The 15,449-nt window shown below is 47.1% G+C and overlaps 1 protein-coding gene across 1 annotated transcript; it reads left to right on the top strand.

The window, feature by feature from the left end:
* Positions 1-547: 547 nt before the first annotated feature.
* On the top strand, positions 548-9,234 carry LOC107395165 (gastrula zinc finger protein XlCGF26.1). Its single transcript, XM_054737595.2, has 4 exons — positions 548-1,231; positions 1,328-1,490; positions 1,622-1,706; positions 5,774-9,234. The coding sequence occupies exons 3-4, from the start codon at positions 1,697-1,699 to the stop codon at positions 7,183-7,185; spliced, it is 1,422 nt and encodes a 473-aa protein (XP_054593570.2). The 5' UTR covers positions 548-1,231; positions 1,328-1,490; positions 1,622-1,696; the 3' UTR covers positions 7,186-9,234.
* Positions 9,235-15,449: the final 6,215 nt, after the last annotated feature.

Genomic DNA, 15,449 nt, shown 5'->3' with positions numbered 1-15,449 from the left:
TTTACAATGTCGATGACCTTGACCAGATTATAAAATAGATTATAGAATATTTATTTTTTATTTAGTTATTTATTACATTAGTAATTATCCTTATTGCTCATTTTTGAAGATAACATGGTCATGTGGTCAGTAGCAGCTACGCTAGGGGGAGGAGATTATGTGATGACATCACATATGCGGCGTTGACGATTTCTGGTTTGTAGTCACAAACTTTTGCAAGCTAATAAATCTTAAAGTACATGACTGGTGTGGTCCAAACACCCATCATTAGTTTACATTTAAATAGCAGAACAACATATGTGTGATCCAGGGCGTAAGGCAAAGCGGGTTAGAAAATAGCGTTTTTAGACCCGCTGACTTGCATTTATTTTTTCCTTCCTCCGGGGACCCATGAGCCGACCGGAATGGGAGGAGACTTTTGCTCTCTATGACGGACTCATGTTGCTTCCTGGGCACCACCATCACCAAAGACCTTAAGTTGGAGCCCACCATCACCTCCATCATAAAAAGGCCCAGCAGAGGATGAACTTCTTGTGGCAGCTGAAGAAATTCAACCTATCAGTACAGTCGATGAGGCAGTTCAACACCGCAGTCATCGAGTCCATCCTCACCTCTTCCATCAGCGTGTGGTACGCTGGAGCCACCATCAGGGACAAGAAGAGGCTGCAGCGTGTTGTACGCTCTGCTGAGAAGGTCATGGACACAGTCTCTTTGACTCCAGTCACCTGACCCTGTGCTGAAGCGATCAGCAACAAACTACCGTGTTCTGTCTTCCTCATGTCACACTGCAACCCAAACACAAGACTTTCGCAAACCTGGAAGCCTACAACTGTTTTATTTCAGGTTAGTAAGTCAACATTTAGGATTATGCAGATATAATTTACCCAGCAATCAGGGTCAGTGAGCCTCTAGTCCAGCAGGTGGCGCTAGCGCACCTTTACGCTGGTCACGGACCACCGGAAGCAGCAGAAACCGGAAGCTGCTAGCAGAGCTAGCTTGTTGTTGTTGTGGTGTGTGAGGAGAAGATTTGAGGCTCTGCAGTAAAAATGTCTTCACTTCAGTCTCTGGGAGAGTTGATCAGCTAAAGCGACTAACTGCTGCTGCTGCAGAAATCTTCTCACCAGGCTGTGGAAACTTTCTTCTCCTCAACAACTTGGTGGAGTTCTTTCCAGAAGCAGAGAAGCTATTCTGCGGTCTTCGTGACAATCGGAGCTCCAGAAGCAGGTGATGGGTGAGAAAAGCTTTTCTCTAGACTTCCTGCCCTCTGGATCTGCTGCTGTTCCTTTGGCCTCTCTGAGAAACGCGCTCGTTTTGCTGCTTTCATCAGATTGAAGAGGTTCCCTCTATCAGACTCGCTCATCTGAGTTGGTCATGATGCAGGATCGCTGCTCGCTCTCTCATCCATCCTGCTCACACTCTCCGACGGAAAAGGCCCGAATCTGAATGTGACTCTGGAGGAAAAAGCGGTTAGCTCTACTCCGTGAACTCTGGTGAGCAAAGGTCCTCTTTTCCAGACTGGATGTGTCCTCAGCTGATCAGAACCAAAGCGTTGGATCTTTAATCTCCTGCGTTGTTCTGAAGCAGCATCTTAATCAGCTCTCCTGCTTTGTTTCTATTGCAGCTGTTAGCTAAACACGGCTAAAGAAAACCTGCTACCACTTCAGGATCATCCATCAGCTGGGACTGCTTCATCAGCATGGACGCAGGTACTGGTGTGTGTGTGTGTGTGTGTGTGTGTGTGTGTGTGTGTGTGTGTGTGTGTGCGTGTGTGTGTGTGTGCGTGTGTGTGTGTGTGTTTGTGCGCGTGTGTGTGTGTGTGTGTGTGTGTGTGTGTGTGTGTGTGTGTGTGTGTGTGTGTGTGTGTTTGTGCGCGTGTGTGTGTGTTTGTGTGTGTGTGTGTGTGTGTGTGTGTGTGTGTGTGTGTTTATGACTGACGCAGGAAAAACAGAAACTAGCTTCGGGTCTGAGCTCTGGGCAGCTGGTGAATATAAACCCAGTTCATATTTAAATAGATGGTAAAGTGTAGTTACACCGAATTTCTACAATTGTAATGCAATGTCTGGCCAACACCTTTAATATCCAGTTGACTCTGGAAATAAGTAATTTGGGAATAGAATAGAATAAACTTTATTGAATCCACTGTGGGTAAATGCACTTGTTGCAGGAGCACCAACACATAAAACAATAATTAGAAGAAAAATAATAACAAGGTACATGTATGTACACATAGGCAGTAGTCTAGTATTGTAACCTTCAACCGCTAAAACCACAAATCCTAATGTAAAACCTGGGTTCCAGAACTATGCAGCATACTACAAGAGACACGGCACCTGGAGAATTTGTGATGCATCAAAAGAAAGACAGTGGTTTGTGCCGTGTCGTTAGCTGCTGGTAAACATTCAACCCACTTGGTGAATGCACAGGTCACATTTAAGTAGGGCTGTCGCGGTAACCGCAAAAATGAAATATCGCGATATGAAGAAGCCCACCGCGCTGCATCATGGGCCACCGCGATTACTGAACTTGGTTCAACTCAATGATGCATGTTGAGAAGGATGGCTGCACTGTTATCAAAACGAAACGTTACTTCGCTCCTGTGGGAGCGCTTTGGTTTTCAGTACGTCAGCTGCTGCGCAGCCAGAGTCCTTGGCCGAGACAGAGCTGCCACCAGCGGCAAATAAATAAATAAATAAACGCTCGGAGACCTGCTGAAGACCCGGACAAGCACTGCTTCTGCAGCCGTCCCGAAGAGAGTTTGAGCCGAGCTGGAGCTCACTCGCTACCTGCAGGAGGAATGCATCCACCCTAAAGAACCCCCCCTGACATGGTGGAGCAACAACCGGGAGAGATTCTCTTTGCTCGCCAGAGTCGCACGCAGGTACGTGTGTGTTAGTGCAACGAGCGCACCATCCGAGAGGGTTTTCAGTGTAGCTGCAAATGTTGCCGCCCCTCTCAGATCCTCTCTCAAACCGTATATGGTTAACATGCTGGTTTTCCTTGTAGGTAACAAGGACGTGACCGAGCTATAAATCACCGTCATTCGTGTGTGTGAAAGTGAAATGATAGTGCGCCCGCCCCCCGGCGCGCGCGCGCGCGCCCGGTACGTGTAATTTTTTATGCTTGATTTTAAACAACTAAACAAAATGGGGACTTGTTTCTTATTTGTTAGATGCTGCCGCCAAATTTGCATTTAAAAGTTTAACCTCCTGAATTTTGTTGTTTTTAAGTTCAGTCGGACTCCGACTGTCGGAGAAACAAACGTTACTGCGATCTGTGTTGTTACTACCCTTTGATCTGCATTCAGTAAAGTGTTATTAAAGAAGGCACGGCAATTTTTAACCTTTTTTAAATGTGTAAACATTATGTTTAGATAGTACTGCAATAAAAAAGTGCTGCAATAATATCGCACACCGCAATATTAAGCCACCCTGAATCACCGCAGGGGGAATTCCTCAACCGCGACAGCCCTACATTTAAGAAGTATTTTTTACCCCTGCTGGATTTGGTGAGGGGTCCCACCCAATCAAATAGCAGGTCGGACCACGGTGAAGACGGTACTCTCTGAAAAGGAGCTTTGTGGATGGGGCTCGAGGGCTGAAAACTGACAACAAACCAAACAGCTCTGAATTAGGGGTGGGCGATATAGCCTAAAATCTATATTGCGATATATTTTGAAAAATGTGCGATATATGGCTTTCTTTTGCGTATATGTCAAAAACGACTGTTTCTAAACATACTCATACCAGGTCCATTGCAGCAGCAGAGTAAACACACTTCAAAAAGTATAAAATGCCATTTTAAGAATATTTATTGTGCAAAAATCAAAAAGCTTTTCAAGTAATATTTAAGATGTGTAACAGCAGGGTTTCCCTTACATAGGCGTAGCCACAGCTGAAATCCCACCGCCACGCCTACAAAATCCCAAGTTGTTTTTTTTTTTTGTGCTGTTTCCCGAAGAAGCAGCGGGAACTACTATGTTGTCGCTTGTGATCTCACCCGGCGGGCAGCAAGGAGGAGCAGGCAGAGCAAGGTGCAGTTACAGCATAAGTTACGGAGTTTAAAATTAGAAAGGCAGCAGTGGATATAATGCTTTTTGATTTACATGTTTCAGCAGCATTAAGATAAATGAGTGTTGATGATCTTGACAGGGTTTCCTCCAGTGCTTATTAGGCCAGGTTCTCCTCCCCCCACCAGGCTAAGCATCACTTATTCATGTAAAATTTATTTATTTTTTCATGTCTGACTTTAACCGCATCTAATACTGTATTACGGCGTGAGCGCAACAGCGACAACTTAAGATCGATGTGTGAGCAGCCTGAGAGGTCGGGTGTTTTCATCGGAACCCTGAAAACCTCCAGCAGGCTACGCTGCACTAGTGACGTGTTAGCGCGCGGCGCTAACAACTTAGCAACGTGACGTGTCCCGGAGAAAGCGTAAAAACACGTTGGACGCTTCTTCTGAAGCGGGAAAATAACGCCTGTCTGCCTACAGAGCACTTCTCTGCATTTCTTCTGGAAGTCCCTATTTTTAGAAATAGATTTAATTAATTGGTCATTCAACACGATTGATAAGATCTTTTCTACGATGAGAACGGAGGAGGGGGCTCCCACCTGCCCTCAAGGGACACACGCAGCGGGATGTACGCTCGATTCCTGGTAGGTCTGGAGGATCGTATGACTCTCTCAGTTGTCCATTGAGGATGTCGAAGACATGTGGATATTTGGCTTGATGATCACTGGATTTCTTCTGATCGGAGTGGGAGGATATCTGGTTTCCTGGTAATTTGGGAAGTCGTGAGTGATTGGACGGCGACCCGCACCCACGGAAAGCACCGCCCGGGCGGTGACCTCACAGACTGGGACGTTACTCGAGGTGAATCGTAAGCTGGACAATGTCCTTGCTGCGTTAACGGTATTGGTGCGCAAAATGGACGTCATCTCGGAGAGGGTCACTGGACGGTGTGGGGATGTTTAAAACCTGAATTCGCTTCACTGGAGGACTTGAATGATCAGTTACAGACTTCAAGGCAGAGAGGAAAATTATCTCTGCCTGACCCAAACAAAGTCTTGTTATCCAAATCTGACGCCAAGGCAGCCTTGAGCTGCTAACAACAACCCCCACGAAGGAAGGAATGCAGACAGATGCTGTGAAAACCAGTCCTACCCCCCCACCTTCAGATTGTGGACTTCTGCCTAGCGAGCTCATCAATCTGCAGGAACTCAATGTGCTCTGCGCTCCTCCCAGATCTCCCAGCCACCTGTATCCACAGGTGGCTGAGTGCCACACAGGGCTGCTCCCGCTGAGGACACAGGATCCCAGACCCCCCCCCCATCCCCCCCCCCCCCCCCCCCCCGCCTCCCTATCGGAGTCTCATGTTGTGAACTGTGATGGTCGTGCTTATATGTTTGAGGTGTTTTTTTGCATAGTAGAGCTACGCCCTGCCAGGAGTAACTCTGGTATGCCTTTTTTCCCTCCCCCAACTTTCCTCATGTAATCCCCTTTTCATCTAATTGAAATGAGCGCCGTTATGGCTGCTCTCGTGGTCTGCCTGTATCTGTTCTGTCTACATGTGTGTGTGTAACCTTGGTCAGGCTGTTCTGCGAAGTCACTCTACCTCTAGACCAGTGAGAAGTCATTCAATTTGAAAAGTAATTTCCTGTTTTCTGAGTCAGTTCTGTTCTCACCAACTTAAAGCAATAATACTACTGTTAGATGTGTGAATGTGAAGTTCCATTCATCATTCATTCACATCACATGTCTGTGTTTCCTACAGATGTTCAACAGCTGGTGCTGGTTAAAGAAGAAGCTCCTGGTGAGGACCAGCAGGACCCAGAACACCTCCACATAAAGGAGGAACAGGAGGAACTCTGGACCAGTTTGGAGGGAGAGCAGCTCCATCTGAAGGAGGAGACTGATGCTGCCAGGTTTCCAGTCACTGTAGTTTCTATAAAGAGTGAGGATGATGAAGAGAAACCTCTGATCTCACAGCTTCATCAACAGCAACTAGAAGACAGAGATGTTCCAACCAGCAGCTCAGCTGACCAGATGAGAGCAGACACTGGTGGAGGAGCAGAGAGTAGCAGGAACGCTGATCTGAACCTTCATGAACAGACATCTGATTCTTCAGAGACTGAAGTTAGTGGAGATGATGAAGAGGATGATGATGTGAATGTAGATTTTGAGCAGTCAGACTCTGGGTCTGAAACTGGAGACAAAGACTGTGACTGCACTAAGAACAGGTCTTCCGAGTCAGATATTAGGACTGTCAACAAATCCTTTAACTGTCCGGAGTGTAGTAAACATGCGAGAGTGACAGGTCATTCACCAAAAATGTCTTCGAGTTGTTTGGTTAAAAAGAAAAGTGTCAGAGTGAAGCAACATGTAGACTCATGCAGGAAATTCCAGAAAGACCTAAAATCATTTAGTTGTGATGACTGTGGAAAACAATTTAGTGTAAATTCAAATTTAAACAGTCACATGAGGGTCCACACAGGACAGAAGCCTTTTGCCTGTGAGCTCTGTGGAAAAACATTTAGACAAAAGGTTACTTTATGCAATCACATGAGAGTTCACACAGGACAGAAGCCTTTTCCCTGTGAGCTCTGTGGTCAAAGATTTAGACAAAAGGTTACTTTAAGCAATCACATGAGAGTTCACACAGGACAGAAGCCTTTTGCCTGTGAGCTCTGTGGTCAAAGATTTAGCCATAAGACAACGTTGAACAGTCACATAATAGTCCACACAGGACAGAAGCCTTTTGCCTGTGAGCTCTGTGGTCAAAGATTTAGGCTTAAGACAACGTTAAATACTCACATAATAGTCCACACAGAACAGAAGCCTTTTGCTTGTGGGCTCTGTGGTAAAAGCTTTAGCCGAAAGACAACTTTAAACAATCACATGAGAGTCCACACAGGACAGAAGCCCTTTGCCTGTAAGCACTGTGGTAAAAGATTTGGCCGAAAGGCAACTTTAAATGATCACGTGAGAGTTCACACAGGAGAGAAACCTTTTGCCTGTGAGCTCTGCGGTCAAAGATTTGGCCGTAAGGCAACTTTAAATGATCACATGAGAGTTCACACAGGACAGAAGCCTTTTGCCTGTAAGCTCTGTGGTCAAAGATTTAGCCATAAGGTAACTTTAAACAGACACGTAATAGCCCACACACAACAGAAGTCTTGCCTGTGAGCAATGTGGAAAAAAATTTAGTCATAAGACATATTTAAATAATCACATGAAATTCCACACAGGTCACAATGAACAGGAGCCACAAAGGTGTGGTTCACTGAAAAAACAATTGTTAATAATTATTTCTGATAATAACTGGTCACAGTTTTTCATGCAGGCTGAAAATGGAAATAACCTCCTACACGTATCTCCTGCATTAGCTTCTGATACATTTGGCTGCAACAACGAATAGATAAATTCGATGAAAATCGATTACTAAAATCGTTGGCAACGAATTGCGTCATCGATTCGTTGTGTTGCACAACTCTTCCAAAAGCCCCCTCCCGCCCGCCGTTGCGCGCAGACCGGAGAGCCGGCAGGTGTTTGGAAGAGGAACATGGCAGAAGCAGCGAGACCCAAAAAAAGTAAAAACTTCTAAAGTTTGGGAGCATTTTCAGTTAAATCAGGTGAAGACATTCGTTACCTGCAACGTTTGTAGGTCAGACTTAGCATGGCACGGGAGTACTACGGTGATGATTTAGCATCTTAAACGCAGGCATGTCAGAATCATCAGCGAGGAAGGAGAGAGCTCGGTGTCCGGGTAAGTTAAAAACTTTTCAAAAGTGATTCACCCAAGCCCCGGATTATTACACAGGCTAGACATGCCCTAAGCTCGTAAAAAATAAATAAAATCGTAAGTGCGACCCTATTAGATAGTCGGGGGGGAGGGGGGGGGGGGACTCGCGCTGCTGCAAACCGGTTCCGCCGTCACATTCCTGCAGAAACTGGTTGTTCACACCGGGGCCAGACTACTAACATGTGGCTTTACAACCACAATGTCCTCGGAAGCAAAAACGCTTTTAAAAGGGAGGGAGGAGTCCTAACTGTTGCTGCAGGCGTGTTGTGTGAGAGTGCAGTTATATACTGGTTAATATATTTTTGGGTTCAGTTGCTTTCATGTGGCCTAATGTGAGTCTATTTGGGATCATTGGAATGATCAGCAGCATTTCTTGATGTGACTTTATGGCAGTTGCCCAGGGCATCATCGCAAGGAGGATGGCATTCATTTACTTTTGTTTTATTTGGTATTTTTTCAGTCATTTTTGGAAATAGTGATTAATTTTGATTAATTCACAGCCTATGTTTAATTACATTTAAAAATTAGTTGTTTGACATCCCCAATTATAATAAATGTCTACAGATGAGATAAAACAAAACAGATGAGAATTGTTGCTGTTTAACTTGGACCAAGCATTTTAGGTCACAGATAGGTGTAGCTTAGGGTCTCTGTCTATACACCTTATAAGACAATTTAGGTGATGGCATGTTGTTTTTCTGCTATTGAACTGTTTTCTAATAATGTTGTGTTTAATAAAGTGAAGGAAGGAGAGAAATAACGTTTCCCTAGCAGTTTTTAAAAATGTCCCCATGTAATCCGATTAATCGTGTCGAGACCCCATCCGATTCATCGATTATCCAAATAATCGTTTTTTGCAGCCCTACTGATAAACATGTCGAAAATAGACAGTGAAACTCTAGGATTTGAAATTCCCCAGAGATCTACATCACGCTGAGTTAGCATTCACAGACTCACCAATCTTGGCTAAAAAACTTTCCTTGTAGTTTGTGCATCCTAGATACGAATCTGGCACCCCTGGTTGTTGTCCTTTACCCTACTACCCACCTAAATCTGTAAATTAATCCCACAGAGAAGTGTAATTTCTCACGGACTGCGTAAAAACGATCAGCTGTTACTCTGTGTGCCGTTTGCTCCCACCGAACTGGGCTAAAGGGCTTTGGTTCACTCTGCTCCTTCTGCATGGAGCAGGCTGCAGAAAACTGGAAATTAACTGAGGTTATCTCCTTGACTACATGTAAAACCAGACTAAGAACCCTTGAGAGGATTCCCTGTGTTGTAACTGCCTTCTGTAATTTTGTACATAACATGTAACTGTAACTTTGTAACTGTAACTTTGCTGCCTCTTGGCTAGGACTCCCTTGAAAATTAGGTTTTTAATCCCAAAGAGACCTTCCTGGTTAAATAAAGAGTAAAATAATTAAATAAATAAATAGATCATGGGCCACCTCTTCCTGTCCTGATGGGTGGCGTGGAGGTGCTAAAGTACCGCACGATGAAGGGACGTGGGGACAACGACGCAGTCACAGTACAGCAGGACCCCATCTTGCGCATACACTGACTCACAGACCTTAGACAGGTCGGCCAGCTCCGGGTCCTTTGGGTCAGTGCTGCCCCCGTCTTCAATGAGGTGCAGGAGGTGGGAGAGGCATGCGTCCGCGGCCGTCTCCTGTGCAAGGAGCGGCCATGCAATGGCAGCAGACTCCAGTGCGTCGCTGCAAATGGACGCCATATGCACCGACTCCTCACTATCTGTCCCATTCCATGCGCCCATGCATCGGCCCTCATCAGAGCCAGAGGGCGAGGGATACCTGGAAGCTGCGTCGACAGCGCAGTTGCTCTTGCCAGGCAAATGTACAATATCAAAGCGCCATGGGAGTGTGCGCTGTTTGAGCCTGAACAGGCGAGAGTTAGTTATCTCATCCAATGTCCGGTCCCCAAGGATCTTCACCAGGGGCTTATGGTCGGTGACCACAACCAGGTTGTCGCACCCCTGTGTGAAGTATCTGGTCTGCTCCAGACCCCTTGCTACAGCCAAGGCCTCCCCCTCAATAGCGGCGTACCACTGCTCAGTCGAGGAGAGAATGCGTGAGCCAGCCAGAGTAATTTTCCATCCATCCGGACAGCAGCAAGGGACACCGGAGCTGCAGGTGCATTGCTGCTGGAGGAGGAAGTATCTAATGCCGCGCCTGGACCAGTCTGGGCGGAGACAATTGCCCCTCTCCATGTCGTAGATCTCTATGCCTGCCCAGATAGAGTCCACGATGGCCAGCTTGGATGCCTGAAATGCTGCCTCTAACTTGGGTGACCACACAAATTTGCATCGAGGGCTCAGAAAGGGCTTAAATGGCGCCATTATATCACGCAGCTGCGCATAGTTGGCCACCTGATTGACCAGACCAAACCAGCTCCTGATGTCCGTGGTCGAGGTAGAAGTGGGGAAGTCCCTGATGGCTGTCAGGTACTTTGGGAGGGGCTCGATTGTAGCATCAGAGACCCTGAAACCAGCAAAATCAACGTCCCTCTCGGCAAATTGAAACTTTGATGGGGTCAACACTATGCCGGATTGGCCAACGTACGTCAGGAAGTCAATTTTTCTCCACCAATGAGTGTTAAGGTCGGTGTCATAGTGGATGGTGTCATCCACGCACCTTTCCTTCCGTTCAAAGTCGGAGAGGATCGCATCAAAGCGGCGATTGTAGCCATCGCCAGACGACAGAAAGCCCTGTGGGGCTCTGGTGTAACGCCAGCGGCCGAAGGGAGTGATGAAGGTAGTGAGATGACAGTCTGACTCGTGCAGGGGCACACTGTGATACCCATTCCAGGCGTCAGTGACAGTCTTCCAGGTCCCTTTCAGGATCCGGCGTGCCAGGTGGAATGGAGACTCGGTTGCGAAAGTCTCACGTTTGCAGAATTTGTTAAGAGGTGAGATATCGACGGTGCTGCGGGGGGTTCCGTCGTACTTCCGGGCGACCACCATCCGGTGAAACCAGGTCACTGGTTCGCCATATGGGAAATGTTCGATGACGCCCAGGGACTCGTCCTGTAGGTCGTCATGCACCCTCTGTTGCCAATGCAAAGGCAAGGCCGCCGCGATGTGGCACGTCTTTGGCGTTGCCGCCGGGTCAACGTGTATTTCTATGGGTGGACATTCCATGCATGGTAGTGGCCAATGGGGGCAAGTGTTGAATGTTGAAGATGCGTACCTGTCAAGCATTCATGCTGTCATCCGGTGATTATTCTCTGGGGAGCATGGGAACGGCAGCTCCGCGGGGCGCAGAGTCGGGGCGCTGCGTTGAGGACATGAGCAACAAGCCACATGATGGGAAGCCATGCCTCCGTCGCAGACTTCTCCCAGGCATGAGACTTTGGTGAGCCCACCTCAACGGCTGGCGGCTTCAAGGTCACGGCCCACTGCCGAGTTGCCCTCACCCGTGCAGGATGGAAACCTGCTAGGCAGAAGGCCGAGGCTGAGCAGGGAGTCATACGAGAGGTCCATCGCGTGAACTGACCTGCTAACATATTTCATTGCGCAGCAGGACATCACCTCACCACCAGGGGCAGCAGTGGATAGTTTGGCAAAGAAGGCGCCCTCGATGTCAATGGGGGAGCTGTTCACTGCTGATAGGTTTAGGGCCACCGGGTGGAGGGCGCTCCGTGCGAAACCGCACACCAGATACTCCTCCAGGGACCACAGGTCTGACTGAGCCCCCGTGTCTGCAATGGCAGACATGGTGGCCTCTGCAGCCGGGCATCTGGCACCGGCTCCACTAGTGAACCTCACGTTATCATCAATCTGGATGGAGATGGGCACTCGGGGGTGGTCCCTGAGCATTGCGCGCCGCCATTCGCCCTTGGAGAAGATGTGATGGCTGAGTCTGATCGGCGTGGGCCCATCACTGCAGCTATGCGTCCCCAAGGTGCGGGTCAGTGCGTGTCTCTGCGGCGTCCATTAGGGCAGACGCCCAACGTGACGGATGAGACCTGCGATATCACGTCATAGCCTACAGCAGCCTGTTGTCCGTCCATGTGTGGCTGGTGCCGTGCCCGTCTCTTCTGGGCCCGGAAGCAGTCGGCACACATTCGATGAGGCTTGGTGTTCCAACCCCGAGATCCCTCAGAAAAAACGCAGAAAGACACTTTACAATCAGGGCATATAGCCCTAGCAGACCTGTCTGGTGGGGCCTGAGAGGAGGCAGGCCCTGATGGTGGCATAGCTTGTCTGCGCCTGAACGAGGACATAGCTGACAGGCTGGAGGAGGGGAGGGCGTTGCGAGCCATTTCTCTGTTCTCCACCAGTGCAATTATATTATTCACAGACTTACACAGAACATCATGAGTCCCCAACATGTCCCTTCATATATCAGAGTCATTAATCCCATTAATCAGTACACCACGAATAATATGACCAGAATAGTCAACTGACTGCCCGCATCCGCACACAGCGTTGTAGGCGCAGGTTTCTGCTTTGCCACGCACCCTGGCGGCAAATGCACGAAAGGGCTCGTCACGATCCTGGCGTAGTTGAAGCAGTTCAGTCCTCAGAACGCATGTGGCAACCAGTATCACCGCCAGAGAGCGCATGCCAGCCAGCAGAGTCTCAACCGGTCCAGTTGCAGCATCCGGGTTAGCCTTTAGCAAACTGTCCCCAAGTTCCGGACCGGCACACTGAAACAGCTGGAAGGGGGCCTGGGCATCACCCATGCCCGAACCAGCGCAGAAGAGGTCCCAGCGGCGTGTAAAGACGTTCCATTCCTCGATGGACATGCCGACATCCACTTTCGGTCGATTCTGCGCAGGGCCAGGCAGGCCCGGGGCCCGAACGGGCGCCGTGAGTTCGGTCCGGCTCTGATGGGCCAGGCCATGGTTTGCCAGCAGCGCCACGGCGAGAGCCTCGGACACGTCATCGGTGGCAAACGTGCAGGCTGGAACGGAGCATCTGACGACCACCATGGCTCCTTCATGAAGAAATACACTCCTCTGTGTCAAATGGCTTTATTGACAAGGATGAAGGAGCCTGCGGCGACATACAAAGCTGAGTGAGCAGAAGCTAATGGCAGCGTGAAGCAGCAGCATGGGCTGAAGACCAAAGCTAAGCAATGCGATAAAATAGGTAAATAAATGCAGCGCGGCTTAGCGTGCATACTGACAATGTGACCATTACATTAGCTTAACAATCAGGTGAGGACTTACCAGAGGTGGAAAGAGTACTAAAATTTCCTACTTAAGTACGAGTACCAATACTTTGATAATTTTTTACTCAGTTACAAGTAAAAGTACTTGCCTAAATTTTTACTCAAGTAAAAGTAAAAAGTATCGTAAACAAAATGTACTCAAAGTAAAAGTTACTTAGTTACATTTTTGTCAGCGTAAGGATGGCTACATCTAAGTCACATATGTCAGACTCAAGGCCCGCAGGCCAGATGCGGCCCGCGGAGCATTATTAAGTGGCCCGCGAGATAAATATCAAAAATATATTAAAACTGGCCCGCTGGTCGATTTTACCGCAAAGACTACAACTCCCATGATGCTTTGTGGCGTCAGCGCGGAGCCGACGCGCCCCCTCCTTTGTGTTTTTTCAGTGCCTGCTGCCGGTGTCTGCAGCTCCGCTGTCTCGGACAGACTACACTCCTCTCACTCAGCGCCGAGTTCACTCAGCTATTTTCTGACGTTGAAGCCCAGAAACGGAGATTCTAGCCGCTCAGTAATGTGTTCACGACTGAAAGAGAAAGTTTTCCAACTAACGTCCAGACAGAGCTGATATAACTCCAGCGAGCAGCGACACGCTCAAACCAGCACGGCTCTGTGGTTGTGTTTCCTCCCCGACACACAACAACGCGGTCAAGCTGCTCAGACATGTTCATCAGCACAAACCTATGTGAGCACCTGTTGTCATCTAATGTTGTCATTATTATGATGAAGATGAACAAAACAACAGGAGTCTCCTCCTCAGCTCAGATCAACCCCATGATGCAGGTATCTGGCTGGAACAGGTGAGCATCACAGTAAACCAGTGGAGCAAACTGAGCTTTAAATATGTTGGTTTTATGCTCTTTTTCTGCTCCAAAACATGAAAGTTAACAGGTGAGATGTTGCATTTTCATTTAAGATAAAATGATATTTTTATTTTGTTGTTGGCCCGTGAGAAAAGATTTAACCTACAGTAAACAGGAAGTGGAAAGGCTGCAGATAGATGAATAGAACAGAAAATCCCTTTATTGTTCCTCAGTGGGGAAAGCTAGACGTCACAGCAGCGATGACACGTATTACAGGAGAAAAAAAGGAGAATAAAAAATAAGAAAAATGAATAAACAAGAAAACATAAATCCTGAATAGATTTATAAAATGTTGATTATACCACAAGTAATAAATACCACTGATGCCTTTTATATAAAACTGACTTGCTCGTGTGTCATTTGGTTATTCCACATTCAGCGTTAATGCAGAAATATGTTTGTTTCCTAATTTAAAGGTTCAAAATTGCATTTATGTTGATAAAGAAAATGTGCAAATTTGCCGTCACTTTTTCAAAAAATATTAAGTTTGGCCCTCGACTCCGTCCCAGAGTCTCATTTCGGCCCCGTGTGAGTTTGAGTTTGACACCCCTGGTCTAAGCAGTGCTAAATCACAACGCCAGTTCACAATTCACTCGTGTGTGTGCACACACACACACACACACACACACACACACACACACACTCTAACACACACAGCTTGAAGGAGGGATTTCTTTCCAATCAGTGAGAACAGGACGTGCACATTGATTGGATGAGGTTTTTCTAGGATGGTAAGTTTAGATTGTGATTAAAATTATTCTTTATTTTGAGAAAGAAAAATTATATATTTTAGACACCATCAGCATGTGAGGTATCTCAATGTTCTCATGACTAAACTCTAACATGAGACTGTGCTCTAACCTGTCACATAACAAGCTAAATGAAAGTCAGACATTTCAGATGGAGCGTATGACAGCTGCTAACGTCGGCCCTGCCCTACTTTACCTCTACATTACAGTTCCTTTATCCGTGTCCATCCTAGAGCTCCTCTCTGACCTTCATGCTTATTTAGAGCAGCTGATCTTTAAAGTTAGCAGAGTTCATCCTTGGTAGTGGGTTCACTCACTCATTTAACCCTTCACCACTGAAATCAGTTTGTTCACTCCAATCCTCCTAAATAATCCTCCAACCATCCAACTGGAATCCTTAAGGGTCCCGTAACGTCCATCCTGTCAGAACAGGCCTTGGGAGCCCAGGTGTTACTAGAACTAATGGTGTCTCCTCACCAGCGTGAGCCTCCACACTGTGAAGGTTGGTCTCCAAACATGAACTTTAAATTCATGCATTCATCTCCTCTTGTAACACTTGAACATGTTTTAAAAGGCTTGTATCATGATAAGTTACACCTCCCAGACCAAAGATAAGATAAAACATTATTGAAGATACTATTAAGACGTCATTATTTATGAAATATAAGTTATTTTCCTGAGCCATTACTGCAGCCAAGATATAGGATGCATGGATTTGATGAAACCACGCTGTCTCATGCAGTCCTATATGTGTAACACACACACACACACACACACACACACACACACACACACACACACACACACACACACACACACACACACACACGTCATGACTAATTT

The sequence above is a fragment of the Nothobranchius furzeri genome, chromosome 2, assembly GCF_043380555.1.
Source record: "Nothobranchius furzeri strain GRZ-AD chromosome 2, NfurGRZ-RIMD1, whole genome shotgun sequence".
Classification (NCBI taxonomy): domain Eukaryota; kingdom Metazoa; phylum Chordata; class Actinopteri; order Cyprinodontiformes; family Nothobranchiidae; genus Nothobranchius; species Nothobranchius furzeri.
This window is presented reverse-complemented; position numbering and strand designations above follow the sequence as displayed.